The sequence below is a fragment of the Neoarius graeffei genome, chromosome 25 (assembly GCF_027579695.1).
Source record: "Neoarius graeffei isolate fNeoGra1 chromosome 25, fNeoGra1.pri, whole genome shotgun sequence".
In the NCBI taxonomy this organism is placed as follows: domain Eukaryota; kingdom Metazoa; phylum Chordata; class Actinopteri; order Siluriformes; family Ariidae; genus Neoarius; species Neoarius graeffei.
In genome coordinates, this window is record NC_083593.1 from 48,643,778 (window position 1) to 48,660,534 (window position 16,757).

The 16,757-nt window shown below is 42.2% G+C and overlaps 1 protein-coding gene across 2 annotated transcripts in view; it reads right to left on the bottom strand.

Annotated features, from left to right (window-relative positions):
• Window positions 1-16,757, bottom strand: part of xpo7 (exportin 7) — a 126,254-nt gene that overhangs the window by 76,731 nt on the left and 32,766 nt on the right. For both annotated transcript variants that reach the window (XM_060909643.1, XM_060909644.1), the window contains exons 2-4: window positions 4,508-4,654; window positions 2,980-3,073; window positions 1,370-1,536 (exon numbers count right to left, since the gene is read on the bottom strand). In XM_060909643.1, coding sequence (XP_060765626.1) covers window positions 1,370-1,536; window positions 2,980-3,073; window positions 4,508-4,654 — 408 coding nt within the window. The remainder of the gene's footprint in view (window positions 1-1,369; window positions 1,537-2,979; window positions 3,074-4,507; window positions 4,655-16,757) is intronic.

Genomic DNA, 16,757 nt, shown 5'->3' on the forward strand with positions numbered 1-16,757 from the left:
TGTCTGGTCCGGTGCTGTGTAAACATTGAGAATACGCGGATACGCTGTGCTGAGCTCTAGCTGGCGTCGTCATTGGACAACGTCACTGTGACATCCACCTTCCTGATTCGCTGGCGTTGGTCATGTGACACGACTGCTGAAAAACGGCGCGGACTTCCGCCTTGTATCACCTTTCATTAAAGAGTATAAAAGTATGAAAATACTGATGCAAATACTGCCCATTGTGTAGTTATGATTGTCTTTAGGCTTGCCATCCTTCCACTTGCAAGTGGTAAGTGATATGCGCTGGGATCACACACACAGCGGCTCAGTCCCGAATCACAGCTTGTGCACTTCACTCGCGCGCTCTGTGAGCTGCGCAGGGCCGGAGTGCGCACCCTCCAGAGGGCACTCGCTGTTCAGGGCGGAGTGATTTGGAGCGCAGGATGCCTGCGGAGCCGAGCGTATCCGTGTATTGGCGTTGCTGTGTGCACGCTAATCGTTTTAAAAACGTTAATCTGATGATCCGCTGATACGGTCTAATGTAAACCCCACCATAGTTGCTGGAAATGGGCCTCTATACACCTATGGAGATATTGCACCAAAAACCAGACATTTGCAGCTAGAATAGTCATTTACCACATTAGCAATGTATAGAGTGGATTTCTGATTAGTTTAAAGTGATCTTCATTGAAAAGAACAGTGCTTTTCTTTCAAAAATAAGGATATTTCAAAGTGACCCCAAACTTTTGAACGGTAGTGTACATTATGTATTTTAATATATTATATAAAGAATAAAGTAATCCTTAGACACAAGAGTGCTCAAACTAGGAGCAATAATACAACAAAATAAAAAGAGAAAATACTTCAATTTATATGCGTGATTTTATTGCGCACGACAAGCCTGTTTCAAGAGCGACTTGCTCTCTCATCAGGTGCAGCGAGAATGTCAGTACACGGCTACTTTTATACTCAAAAGATGTTTGCTAAAATAAACCTACTAGCGTGCCGGCATGCGCTGGCTAGTTCATTGCGCTTGTTTAGCACAGTATAAACGTAGCCGTGTACGGACATTCTCGCTGCACCTGATGAGAGAGCAAGTCGCTCTCGAAACAGGCTTGTCGTGCGCAATAAAATCACGCGTATAAATTGAAGTATTTTCTCTCTTTATTTTGTTATATACACACACTTTGTACTGTGTGTGTATATTATCTATTCACTAAAACACAAAAGAGCCCGCTGTGGAAGAGAATGTGGAACTGTGGAAGACGGCACACGCCGGATTTACTCATCACTACTCTGGTTCTTCACGAGCACCTGAGATTATTATGGTCAAATCCTCCACATCATTAACTTTCCAATCCGGTTAACTCGGGGGTCAGGTTTATACCTGCAGAAACCTCGTGACGTCCACGATGACATTCCTGAAGACGTAATCCTCCTTCTGACAGTCGAACCAGCCGAGTTTAGTGATTCGGGCGTAGAGCTGAATCAGTGCCTGGGTGACGAACGCGGCGAGTTTCGGCCGTGTCGCCAGGTAGTTCAGCACGTAATTACCTGAGGAAAAGCACAGCCAACCTCAGTCAGTCAGAGCGAGAGCACGGATATAGAGGACGTGTTTATTGATACACTGCACGTCTGTGTGCTCGCCGTTTGAGTTCAGGAAACCACAGATTTGCATGTTGTATAGGGTTTTCTGACTGAGGACACAAAGAGAGAAACTCGATACAGGCAGAAAGTCCAAGAGGAGTATGACAGAGAAAGAAAAAGATATGGTCAGAGAGACGGACATGGCAAAACAAGAGACAGATCTGGACAGAGAGAACGAGATTGACAATATGAGAAAGACAGAAACAAAGCGATATGGTCAGAGACAGACAGACATGGAGAAAAGAAAACCAGAGACAGAGATGAAGGGATGGAGCTGAGAGACAGACAGATATGGACAGAGATGGGGAATTTGAGAGAGACAGAAAGCAAGAGGAAAAAAAAATCAATACAGGCAGAAAGTATGAGCGAGAAAACAGGCAAACAGAAAAAGATATGGTCAGAGAGAGACAGACATGGACAGAGAGGGAAACAGAAAACGATAGAGAGAGGAAAAAAATGGAGGGGTGAAGCCAAGAGAGAGACAAAAGATACCGTATGAACAGAGAGAAAAAGAGCAATGGAGAATTCACAAGAGAGAGAGAGAGAGAGACACGAAGGGATGGCGCCAAAAGAAAGACCGATATGGACGGGGAATTTGAGAAAGAGAGAGAGAGAGAGAGACAAAGCAAGAGAGACAGAGAGATATGAGAGGAAAAAAAATTAATCCATCAATCAATACAGGTAGAAAGTATGAGAGAGAAAATAGACAAACAGAAAAAAAAAAGATACGGTCAGAGAGAGAGAGATCTGGAAGAAAGAGAAAAATGGAGGGGTGGAGCCAAGAGAGAGACAGAGCTATGGACAGGAAGAGAGAGATGGAGAATTCAAGAGAGATAGCGCCAAGAGAGAAAAAAAAAGATCAATACAGGCAGAAAGTATGAGAGAGAAAATAGACAAACAAAGATATGGTCAGAGAGAGAGAGAGAGAGAGAGAGAGAGAGAGAGACACACACACACATGGTGACGAGAGACAAGAAAGAAAACGATATGGTCAGAGAGAGAGTGACATGAAGGAGAAAGAGAAAAATGGAGGGGTGGAGCTAAGAGAGACAGATATGGACAGAGAAAAAGAGATGGAAAAAGCAAAAGAGAGACAGAAAGTACAACAAAGGGGGAAAAAAAAAAGAGAGAAACAGAAAAAGATATGGTCAGAGAAAGACATTGAGAAAAGAGAGAAAGGAGATATGGACAGAGGGAGACACGGAGAGACAACAGAGGGATCGAGAGTGCAAAACAGAAGAAGACACAGTCAGAGAGGCCGAGACAGACAAAAAAGGAGAAGCAGACAAAGGAGGGAGAGAGAGAGAGAGAGAGAGGGAGAGAGAGAGAGAGAGAATGCATGTGTCTTACGGATGTCGATGCGCTGTTCCAGTGGCAGAGGGTTGCTTGTACGAGACACCAGCTTGGAGAGGCACGTGGCTGCGAGTAGCTGAGAATAAGACGACTGCACACACAGAGAAAGAAGTGCTCAACACACAGCATGACAGAGAAATACAGCACACTCTCCTCGTTCCTCAGATCAGGAACAAAACCACTCAGTCTCCATTAACTATTAGGAACGTATCCCTAAAGGAAGTGGGATTTAAACAACAAACAACTACTCGAGAAACACAAACCTGATTAACACTCGGCATGAAGGAAAATCAGTGACTCATGGACAGTGCAAGTATTTTCCTCATGTCTGAACCTCAAAATAGATTAGTGTGGGCGAGAAAAACAACAAATCACACCCAGGCAAAGTTCTCCTTTTTTTAAATTTTTTTTTTACCCTTCCACTCTGCGATAATGATCCAGGTTAGGGATGCGTACCTAAACCCACGTTCAGGTCCGGATTCGAATCCAGAGCTTTAGGTTCAGGTCCAGACCTATTAAGTCCAGACCTGAACCCATGGCATATTTGAATAATGTTATAACAGCATAACGCGAGCAACTTGGCAAATGTCTTGCAATGTTAGAAGTACCTCCAGCAGTGTGGATAACGCTCTCACAAAGTTTACACTTTGCCTGGTCCTGTGGGAGTTTTGTTACATGGTCCCATACCCTGCTGCTAGTACGCCGCGGCATTGTGTAAACCGGGGAGGTCAAACAAACATGACCCCGTCTGCTGCTGAGAAAACACAAAAGACCTCTAAATGTCCAATATGGCGCCCACTGGCAGCCACGCGGTGTTTAGCCAATCACATCGCTAGCTTCCCTTGACGCCATCCAAATCTCACGAGCAGTTGCGACAACTTGCGAGACTTCGGGAATTCAGCAATGGCCGCCATACACAGCGATGCATGAGAATGTTTTCGTCTTTTTCCAGCGCAAATTTCACCATCTATGGAAGGTTCAAGATGGTCTAGAATGAAAAGGATATACGTATGTGAGTGCTAGATTTTTACAAGTCCAGTACCGAATCACTGGGGTTTCGTTTTTTTTGGACCTGAACCGAAACGTTTTTACAAGTCCAGAACCGGTCCGGCGTACCGGTATGCATCCCTAATCCAGGTTGCTGCCAAACAGCAGCACAACGTCAAAAACTACAAGATCTCAAATCATTTCCTTTACTCCGTAGTCAACAAGCTATCGAGCCTGTCAGACGTTATTACATTGCATCGGCTGGCACTTTTTAGCCAAGTCAGGTTTCAGGGCGGAAAAAGAGGCCTGTGGGAAGCACTGGGAGATCTCACACACACACACACACACACACACACACACACACACACACACACACACACACACACACCCAGGCTTGATAAAGGATTTATCATTTGTGAAGATACAATTAACACGAGGTTCTTGTTGTGCTGACATGATGTTGACATTCAAAATAAAATATTGTGGAAGCAGGGATCATGACAGAGGAGTGCATGTGTGTGAGATTGTGAACACTTACGCTGCCTCTCTCCAACAGTAGCTGGCATTTACTCAGACACTCTGGACTGTTGGTGAACTCGACGAGCGCTTTCTCGGCCTGCAGTCGCGTGCTCGTATCTGTCGTCTCGTATAGCTGCTTACACAGGATCTCTAGCTGGGCTAGGCTCTGAAATACACACACACACACACACACACACACACACACACACACACACACACACACACACACACACAATATCTCCTTAGATGGACTCTCTTCAAGATGATCAAGTCACACAGACTCATGCCCGCTAAGAACACATACCATCTACGACGAGTTTTGTTTTTAGAACACAAAACTGCTCAATTCTCAAATCTGACTGGTCAGAAGGCATCGATTAATTTTCAACAAAAGCAACCCTGACAGTAGCTCAAACCACAGGTCTGTATTAATCATGTGCTTATACTAAACAACAACAGCAACAACCAGGGTTTCCCCATACATAGACCGTTGTGTTGCGCAGCGCCACATAATGGATTCCTATCGCCACACAATCAGACTTGCGATTTTGGGGAAAAAAAAAAAATTCCGTTGCGTATCATTCCGTTCATTCATAGTGCTCTTTCTTCTCGTTCACACACGCGCGCACACAGAGACAGACACAGAGAGAGAGAGACGGAGAGGCGTGTACACAGGCCTGCCGTTGCGCATATACCCGGACTGCAAGTAGGCTTGTTAGGCTAATTAAAAATAACGCAGCCTTCCCGATTTGCCTTCCGACCCCTTATTTTAAAAGGTAGCCTACGTCGTGCTCGTGATGAGCTTTATCATAGCCTTCTTGGCTTACATGAAACAGACATCCCCGAGTCAGGCTATAAACCAATTTTGATGCATACAGCAGCAGCTTGACGCGAGGAACCGGCCTTATTGCATTATCCCGTTTATCCCGCTTCAGCATTCATGCAAGTTATTAATAATGGCTTGACATTCACAATAAATAAGGATTTCCCACTAGCCTAATTTTATTATTTTGTTGTTACATTATACTATTTATTTCATTTTAGTATTGGTTGAGGTAAGTGTTGAGTTCAATATTTAAAATAAAAACCTCCAGCTTGTTTTTTGCAATTTATTCCTTGAATGTCAACTAAAGAATGATTGAAAGATTGCCACCAAAAAACTAAACTTTAACTTCAATGTTGGTGAGTAATTTTCATAAATTCAAAAGACAGGTTTTCCACCAACATCAAGCCCAGCAAACTAATGGCCTGCCCTGTAATGTAAAGTTGGGTCGAGGAATGAAACCAGGCAGGGTTCTGGTAAAAATTGTTTTAGCTGTTTTCTCTTAAAGAACTTAAAAGAATTTAGATTGAACTGAATAATCTCAAATGCTTCTTGTAGCTTTAAAATAGTCCCAGCAGGTGACTCTGAAGAAAAATACTGTGTGTTTGAACACTGCCCGCTGTAAACACTTTGCATACACCCCAATGACCGACTCCACCGACCGCCACGACACCACTGCACACGATTCCCTCATCGGCACAGTGGAGCACCACAAATTGCTACCTGGTCTGTGGGAAACACTGACAACAACAACAGGGTTCTCCACTTTCCAAAAATAAAAGGTGGCAGAGGGAGCAGAGCCCCAGTGGGGGGGCCAGGGGGACAAAATTCCCCTGAAGCTGACGGACTTTGGGCTTTTTTGACAGTGAAACTGGCCAATAAATGAATAGGAAATGCTAAATCATTGTTAATCATTTTACAAAAAAATTAACACTTACTGTACACATCTTTATTGTCAACGTGAGACTCATTTGACATTTCAGTTGAGGCTGATGCGCATCCCTGAATTAATTATATTTTTTCTGTGTGTGAAAAATAAATGAACTTCCATGCATAAACAAAATACCCAATTACTGTCAAATAAACGCATACATTTTTTACAATACACACAATGTTAATTGGGTGAAACCATTACAATCCATGCACGAGCTGGTGCGCGTGCCCGAGACTGGCACTACTGTAGTCCGGGTCCTTTGACCCAGGAACCTGGAAGTCCTGCAGTAAACAACCACAGGGAAGCAACGGGAAAATGCAGCTCTCGCCTACACGATCACAGATACGTAAAATAAAAGACCTGAACTTGGTGTGTGTGTGCGCTGTTATATAATTACTGTAAGTGTGTATGGTCAGAAAAGACAATAGATAAGCGTAACCGTTGCACAATAACGCTACAAACACCTGCTGGCTAGCTGCAGCTTCCAACATTATTATGTGTCAGTATATAGTGTAATGTGGTGCGGTGTAGTGTAACGCAGGGATAGACCCGTATGCATTTGTTTAATGGTCTTCTGCGTGTTAAATAGTTTCAAAATTATAATAAAGCGAATACTTGATTTATTTGGTGTATACGGATAAAGTTACGGGGGGTTTTTTAGGCCAAGGGAAGGGTGGCGGGCCAGAATTATAACGTGGTGGTGCACCACTTTAAAAGCGCCCATGGAGAACACTAAACAACAACAACGATAGATACTACGACTCAAGGTCACAGTAATTTGCGCTAACTGTTACAAACCGGGACGTCTGGTCACTGTACCCTATAGATTCGGAACGGTAAGAGATAGAGAATGACGCTTACTGAGGAAAAGTTGCGCCCTGCCACCCTGAAAAAAAAAAAAATCCCATTTTTCATGGATCGTTCCAGTTTGGTGATCCAGATCAGCACCAAAAGTCATAGCAACTTAATTCAGCCCAGAGGTATTCTTCATAGGACGTTTGGTGATGATTGGTTGAAAACTAAGGGACAAATAACATCCTAAAAACGTTAGGAGAATAATAAGAAGGAAGATCCTGAGCATGCTTTCGTCTAAACCGGGGAACAGGGCGCTGCGCCCTCTTACCGAAATGCCGATTGAACCCTAAGTCACACTTGGGCCATAAACTTGTATGCTACTGCACAACATGCAATCTTTCTCAAAACGATATTTTCTCCATGAAAACATCTCAGCAACAGCACGTGACAATGTGACTGATCATCAAATACGTTATAATTACTCCAAAAATAGTCCAATCATAGTAGATACACCGCCAGATGATGCAAAAACGATCTGGATTGGCGTTTTCCAGACCGAGGCGCCATGTTGTTTAGTTGTTTACTTGTCGCAGCTGCTCTTGCGAGATTTGACATGGGTTACATACAAGGTCAGCTGACTTGTAGAGCGAGATTTCTCGAGATTGAATGACCTTTCACCCACCGGCGCGGGAGCTTTTGACAGTAGTTGTTCGCGAGTTGTTTTTGTTGACACTTGGGCATTTAAAGATGTCATCCCGCGGCACGAAACGGAAGAAAGCCAAAGACTGTCTGGGGCAGAAGATGACGACTTCTTTTTTTTAATCACAAAGCGGATAAATACGTTTCCGATGGCGAGATCGCGACAATTGAGGGATTGGTCCGTTCCGCCGGTTCCGGGGCCTAATTGAAGGAGGCGCTGTGACAGGGGCATCGCAGAATCCGTGACGAACGAAGACCAGATGTCTTGCTATGATGAAGCACCGAGTGTTCAGTGGAAAAGCAAAATGAGAAAAAGGCCGAGTTCCAGGAAAAGTTCAAGTATGTTTTTTTTTTTTTTAAATAGCACTTACATTTTTTGCATGGTTTCAAACTTTGTGATTGTAAAGTTGGAATCCAACCCAAATGTTTACTTTTTTAGTTTCCTTTTAAAGAAAATTTCTCAGGAATTATTTTTTTCTATTTTGAACAACTAACTCTACCTTATTCTAGTATAAGAAAACAACAGATTTCTCTGATGAATGTTTACTACTTTGTAAGTTTGATTCATCTGAATCAGAAATTTCAATTTGAATCATGAGGAATTAGAATTTGAATTAAGTGTTGTTTGTGACAAAGTTTTATTTTATTTTTCAATGTTGACAATTTGTTACAATTTCCCTCTCAGATGGCTCAGAAATGTACCATTGTAGCGTAAATTTTTCAAAAGGCTTCGCACGGCGGAGGGGGGGGGGGGGGGGGGGGGGGACCCCCCCTTCCGCTGCCCGGATGCTTCGCTCCCTCGCCATGGTGAGCTCCCTCATACTAAATTTTTCTAGAAAACCCCCTGATGAATGAGAGGAAAAATTTGTGCAGCGCCACTCGTGCAAATTATTACAATTATTATAATTAATAATACATTATTGTTTCTATAGTAACGGCTCATTCACAGGGACTTGTATGACAGTCGCGCCATGTGGTGTAAGGCTAATAATAAAATACATGTTATTTACCAGCTGGGAGGTCCGTATCGTGAAATACTGTGACCGAGGTCTTGAAAGTACTGAGCGAGGCCCTCTGGGTCGAGCTCAGTATTCAAGGCCGAGGTCACGGTATTTCACCATACGGACCGACCTTAAGCTGGTAAATAATATATTTATTTTTTTCTTTACCAAATTCTAACAGAAAACGAGAGCGCCCGAAAGGGAAAACCGAGCCGAGGCGAGCCGCCATTTTGAATCCTCATTCACGGCTGCAATGCAAATGGCTTCCTCCTCGGTATACAAGTGCACTTCCATGGCAGGGGGAAAAAAAAAAAAAAATTTTGCTGCCTATGTAGTCCCCTATTTATACAAATAGGAGTCATTCAGGATTCAGCCATGTTTTTGCTCAGCGTTAGTAAGTTAAAGGTTTTTAGCTTCCTCCTGAAATTTGTTTTTTTTTTATTTCTTCTTCCTCAGGGTAGTAAAACTCACTTTCGCTGTGAACACTGTCATTATCACTATCCATGCTGTAAAATTCATGCTATTCTCCTGAGAAATGCAAAAATAAATGCTGACAAAAAATTCTACGTTTGTTGCTGTTGTGAACGAGCCAGTCGCCAGAGGTCCATATTGTAGGATACGCCAGCCAATCAGAGCGCAGGATTTGATGGAAACTGGACCGCGAAAAAAAAATAAATACATTTGTTACAATGTGCTATTTAACAAAGAAAAACTGTTAACATGCAGTTTTGTGGAAGGACATGTTTATTTAACACTTATTTATGGAAGGAGGCTCCTGCGTCAGTGTAACAGTCACTTTCAGAATTCAGAAGTAAATAAGCAGTAAAAGGACCTTTTGTGGACGCTCCATGACAAAATGACGTCATATGAATACACAAGTGATTATAGAAAATCGTGTGCCCTGATTGGTTGAGAAATTCGGACCATTTCTCTATAATCACCTTGAGTGACTCGGCAAAATAGCGGCCGATCGCGTTGTCACCGTAAGTGAAGAAGAATTACACAGGATGAAAGAAAACGCTGTTCCTAAAAGCACTAACGATGCTACGAAGTTTGGTCTAAAACTATTCAAAGGGAAGGTGGGATTGGGATTTATTCTATCGATTTCAAAATAAAGTATTTTATGCGACTCGGTGTAGATAAGTGACAAGTCTGCGCACGCCGTTATTACATTTGCATGCCGCTTCTGAAGTTTGAAATAAATTACTTAAAAAATAAAAATAAAAAAACCCACCCGTGTATTTATACCAACACAAATCATCCACCTCATTCATGCTCAGTGAATAACTGTTAAATAATGTGATGTTCGTTAATAAACAAAATATTGTGTTTCTGGTAAACTGCTCTAGCATAAGAGGAACAAATAGAAGAAGTTTGAGGAACTTGATGCACTTGAGGATGGTAACAGTAGCTTGTACCTCATCACCCCATCCCGTTACTGATTATTTTCCAATAATTTCTGATTAAACTGGTAGCTACACGCGTTCCTTTCAGGAGTTACGTTCATCTCTAAGCTCGTATACAAAAACTAAGACGGCTGTGTGATATGACGATCTACAGTACCAGTCAAATTTACTTTTCAACTAAAAGAGCCGATAAACCGTGTTGGTGACTGGATTAACGAGTGATTGGAGACCACAATATCCCCCGCTACAATATATTACAATTTTGTTTGCAATATGCAGATTACTGTCATAGAATAAAAGCCGTTTCGGGAAATTCCTCCAAAAATCGCGAGAGGAATTGATTTCAGAAGGCGAGAACTCTTTCCGGGACGGATGGACTTCGCCACGACATGATCCCCCTTTGGGCCTTTTGACCAGCGAAGGATAAAAACAGCTCACTTTCCAAAAAAGAAAAAACTTAATCAAAAAAATCAATTGCACTTTTCAGTCACAATTCATTAACTTGTTTTCCAACTACAGTTAGGTCCATATATATTTGGACACTGACACAAATTCTTTTTTTACCTGTTTACTGAAACATATTCAAGTTATAGTTATATAATGGACATGGCCATAAAGTCCAGACTTTCAGCTTTCATTTGAGGGTATCCACATTAAAATTGGATGAAGGGTTTAGGAGTTTCAGCTCCTTAACATGTGCCACCCTGTTTTTAAAGGGACCAAAAGTAATTGGACAATTGACTCAAAGGCTATTTCATGGGCAGGTGTGGGCAATTCCTTCGTTATGTCATTCTCAATTAAGCAGATAAAAAGGCCTGGAGTTGATTTGAGGTGTGGTGCTTGCATTTGGAAGATTTTGCTGTGAAGAAAACATGCGGTCAAAGGAGCTCTCCATGCAGGTGAAACAAGCCATCCTTAAGCTGCGAAAACAGAAAAAACCCATCCAAGAAATTGCTACAATATTAGGAGTGGCAAAATCTACAGTTTGGTACATCCTGAGAAAGAAAGAAAGCACTGGTGAACTCGATGCAAAAAGACCTGGACGCCCACAGAAGACAACAGTGGTGGATGATCGCAGAATAATTTCCATGGTGAAGAGAAACCCCTTCACAACAGCCAACCAAGTGAACAACACTCTCCAGGAGGTAGGTGTATCAATATCCAAATCTACCATAAAGAGAAGACTGTGTGAAAGTAAATACAGAGGGTTCACTGCACGGTGCAAGCCACTCATAAGCCTCAAGAATAAAAAGGCTAGATTAGACTTTGCTAAAAAGCATCTAAAAAAGCCAGCACAGTTCTGGAAGAACATTCTTTGGACAGATGAAACCAAGATCAACCTCTACCAGAATGATGGAAAGAAAAAAAGTATGACAAAGGCGTGGTACAGCTCATGATCCAAAGAATATCACATCATCTGTAAAACACGGCGGAGGCAGTGTGATGGCTTGGGCATGCATGGCTGCCAGTGGCACTGGGTCACTAGTGTTTATTGATGTGACACAGGACAGAAGCAGCCGGATGAATTCTGAGGTATTCAGAGACATACTGTGTGCTCAAATCCAGCCAAACTGATTGGTCGGCGTTTCATAATACAGATGGACAATGACCCAAAACATAAAGCCAAAGCAACCCAGGAGTTTATTAAAGCAAAGAAGTGAAATATTCTTGAATGGCCAAGTCAGTCACCTGATCTCAACCCAATTGAGCATGCATTTCACTTGTTAAAGACTAAACTTCAGACAGAAAGGCCCACAAACAAAAAACAATTGAAAACCGCTGCAGTAAAGGCCTGGCAGAGCATTAAAAAGGAGGAAACACAGCGTCTGGTGATGTCCATGAGTTCAAGACTTCAGGCAGTCATTGCCAACAAAGGGTTTTCAACCAAGTATTAGAAATGAGCATTTTATTTACAATTATTTAATTTGTCCAATTACTTTTGAGCCCCTGAAATGAAGGGATAGTGTTTAAAAAATGCTTTAGTTCCTCACATTTTTATGCAATCATTTTGTTCAACCTACTGAATTAAAGCTGAAAGTCTGAACTTCAACTGCATCTGAATTGTTTTCAAAATTCATTGTGGTAATGTACAGAACCACAATTAGAAAAATGTTGTCTCTGTCCAAATATTTATGGACCTAACTGAATGTCCAACTCTTGCCGTATTTTTTCCCCCCCGAAACAAAGTCAGAATGTTTGTTTTTGTTCACCTTGACCCAATAAAACCTGTTTTACTCTTTCCATGCACGGATATTTGATTAGAAAAACGCTGACATAATTTGATTTAAATATGCCTCACTGGGCATTATAACAGATGACTCAGCACATTCACTTGCCATCAGCCTTGTGGGCATGAACCGATTTCCAATCAGCCTTCAAAACGCAAGCACCAATCCAAAAATAGCAAAACTTGAGTTTCAGGATCAAACTATTCAGAAACGTTTCCTATCGCACTGCTACTCCTGAGTTATGTCCTGCTCGTGTCATGGGAGACTCCAAGAGCTGGCGTATACTTGACGTTCAGGACGTTTCCGCGCACGCGTCATGGCTGCCGTGCGTTCGCGGCACTCTTTTGAAGCGTCCTCGGAGCGCTTCGTCAGAAATTACCGTAAACGCTACGTGTATGCGAGCTGCAGTACCAACAAAAACCAGGTGGCGGCGTGTTCACGTTTTGTCGTGTGCCGTCAGCATCGTTGTTTACTAGTCAACAGGATCGATGTGCGCGTTTCGATGTTCGATGAAGGGTTCAATCAGGTGAAGCAATTCATCAAACGTAAATGCTGACAAACGAAAGTATTTATGGTGCTTTTTGTCATCCGTTTCTTGCACAGGCTAGAGAAGCGTTGCACATTCCACATCGTAATGCTATTTAAAAACATCTCACCTTCGCATTATTTTCCCCCGAAAAAAAAATGCACCTTTGCAATAGCATGGGTGTATGGAATCAATTTTGTGCCAAAATGTTCATACAATACTTTTGAAATATCAAACAAAAACGACAAATCAAAATACAAAAAGAGTCAATTTTTTTTAGACTGGCAAACAAATTATTCGTGTAATCGTGCAAAATATCAGTCTATTACTCTTCAGAAACCTTTTATTTTTGTTCCGCGTCTTTCTCAGTTTTGCTTGACGTAATTTATTTTGGTTGCGATTCCAGCTCTCTCGTTTGCGCTCCCTGACTTTTTGCTTGCAGTTTTGGCACAAACTTCACGTGTGGGTGGGCTGTCCAGGAATGCATTCCCATTGGCTAACTTGTGTTTGACTGACAGCTACGCTCAGCCATTCCCTACTCGGATTCTGGCGGACTGTTTGACGAGTGACCGATCCATTGACGGTAAACAAGGATCGAGTGGACTTCAGTGGCGACTATGATATTGAATTTACACTTTGTTGAATTAATTCAATATCATACGTCAACTGTGTTTACATCCTCGACACGAGTGCAGCCATTACTGCCCCTGTGTTGCCAGATTGTGTTTACATCCTCGACACGAGTGCAGCCATTACTGCCGCCTGTGTTGTCAGATTGCGCGTTTTCCCGCCCAATTTGGGCGGTTTTAAGTGCATTTTGGCGGGTTTTGAACATATTTTGGGCTGTAAAACGTCAGCAGTATCTGGCAACATGTTTTTTTTACTTAATACAAGAAATTAATGGATGCCAACGTTTTTGCCAAAATGGTATTTTATTTTCCATTGTTCAGGCAGCTTCAGCATCATACTGTGAGATTCTGTTCAAATTGTTTTTTTCTTCTATGAAGCCTGAGCCATTTATTTTATTAGTTTATAATTATTGTTTAATTTAGTCTTCAGGAGAGACTGCCTGCACACAGTACTAGTATTAATAGTTTTTTTCTTACATGAAAGCTGAGGCATTTATATTATATTTTAAGGTAACTTCATGTTGTGCTGTGAGGTTCTCTGCACTTTAACTTTTGAACCAACAGGTGCATTTGGATAAGTAAAGCCTATTTTTCTGCATTTTTGTAGTCCTGGTAATCTTTTATATTGGTAAAGTTGTTTATCGGACCATTTCTCAGTATTTTTTTTAATCAATAGTTTTTCAGTAATAACTTAATATTTAACATATCACTCAATTTTAATCACAAAAAGAGAAAATCGCAACAATTTCTCGCAACTTTCACTTCCTCCCACAATGCAATCGCAACAAAAACCTAAAAAACACCAACTTTCATCGCAATTTTTTGGAAACCCCCGCAACAGACATTTTAGCCCGCAACAATCACAAAAAAGGCCCGCGGAATCCTGGGGGGGACTGAAAAAAGAAGGAAGTATGGCCACGATTATTTAAAGTTTGAATTTTCATGGACTGGATGTGAAGATGCTCCACTGCCACAGTGTGTTGTCTGCCAAGAGGTGCTAGCTAACGATGCTATGAGATGTTTAAAATGTGTAAAACAAGATGTTTTAAAAAGCACAGATGTTTAAAATGTGAAAAATAAAAAATGTGTACAACAACCATTTTTTTAAAAATACGAATGGAACATTAAGTATAGCAACAACAAAAATTGTAAGGGGGGGGCGCTGTTGTTTATTTCCTCTCTGAGGGGGGGCTGACTCTCCCACACTTTGAAAACCCCTGTCCTAGCTTATTAAAATCAGTCTGGTGCGGGACAACATCGGCGGCCAGTGAGCTCGCTTATAATGAATCGGAAACTTCCGGGATGTCTGACGTTTTCTTTCGATATTTTTATTGGGACGGTTTGAACACGTGATCTTGACGTAGCCAACAGATTACAGTTTGTTTACATCATACCACGCGGACATATTACTTTGACAGGACTAACACAATCATTGGAAAAAAAAATACCGCTTGTTTAACGCAAATATCAATCAGTATGTAAATAGATCTGTTATTTGCTCTCCTATGTATCGAGTTACTTGTGGGTAGGAAATTTAACGTATCGGTATAAATCTAAGCGTATCGGTTTTTAACTAAAGCGACTGAGTGTATCGGCAGGCAGAGCAAGCGTATCGGGCCCGACACGCTAAAACGCTTTGGGGAAAACCATGGTAATATTGAACATGCTTTGTACAAAAGGTCAGATTTTCCTCATGTCTAATCTCTTCTATTGAAGCAGGTATTGATCAGACGATGTCTGGTTTTTTGCACAGACAGACAGACTTGTGGAGTCCATGCAACGTGTGTGTGTGCACGGTCATTCCAGGAAAAAGGGGACAAACCAAACACTTAACAAGCTCTCAATTTGTCACTTTTAGGGTGTTCACACGGCACATATTTGCATCGATGCTGCACCGATGTATTTTGTTGCGATATATCTTACACCGGTGTAAATTTTGCGCAGCGTTCACACGTCACAACCCTGCTTACTAGAGAGAAGCGTGTTAGCACCGGTGCAGCCCCACTTGCGGTCACACGGCAGTTTCTGCGACCGTGTTATAGTAGCAAAAACTTTATTACTATCATTTCCTTTGATAGTAATAAAGTTTTGATATTTCCTTTTATTACTATCATTTCCTATCATTATTACTATCATTTCCGATAGTAATAATGCGGAAATGAAATATGCGCATGCGTGAAAATGTACTTTTTCCCGGTTGTCATGGCATCACCAAGCGCCGGGAAAACAACGTGGATGAAGACACCAGTGTTGCCAGATATTGCTGACGTTTTCCATCCCAAAATATGTTCAAATCCGTCAAAATGCACTTAAAACTGCCAAATCTGGCAACACTGGAAGACACGCAGTTCTGTTGTTGTTGATATTCGCCATTTTGGAAGCGCAAAATACCAGGATGCAAGTTATGCAATGCCCGTATGTAATCAACTCTCCTCGCACGTAGCGAGTCTACCCCTGTAGCATTCAGACGTCCCATTTTATATCGGTGCTGCCCCGCAAACTAGCATTTACTCCGGAGTAAATTTCTTAAACCACCTCCCGAGCAGGGTTAGATTTGCACCGGTTTAAGCAGCTTTCAGGGGCTACACCGGTATAACTTTGTACCGTGTGAACGCTCTACCGGGGCAGCCCCGGTGCTACACCGGAGTAAAAGTTGCCGTGTGAACACCCCTTTAGGTTGTTAAGATCATTTGAAATGAAAACTGATGCACAAAATTAGCACAGTGCAACCTTAAAAGCACGTCACTCGTACTCTCAGACTTTTAGAGTTGTATATACTAGGGGTCGACCGATAATCGGCCTGGAAGATATATCGGGCCGATATTCTGCCTTTTTGCAGCCATTTCGTTCCTAACGCGACTGTCACTGCACGTCCTTTCCTGCACTCGCCTCTCTGAGTTCAAGAACACGGTCCCGCCCACCACAACATCTGATTTGTTGTGAACCGTTTCAAGGCGGCCGTACGGGCACTCGGGCAGAAGCGGCACAAGGGATACAGCCAATCAACACGCGTAACTAAACTCTGAACTGTTTCAAGGCGGCCGTACGGGCACTCGGGCAGAAGCAGATCCCACTTCAAGGAAAGGACACGCTGCTTTTGCCGCAATAAGTCACAAACACACAAGTTGCAAAAGCACAACATTATTAGGGCTGTAACAATATGCGTATCGAAATCGCGATACACAGAGCCACGATCCATGTTGCGATACAAGAAGGCAGAATCGCGGT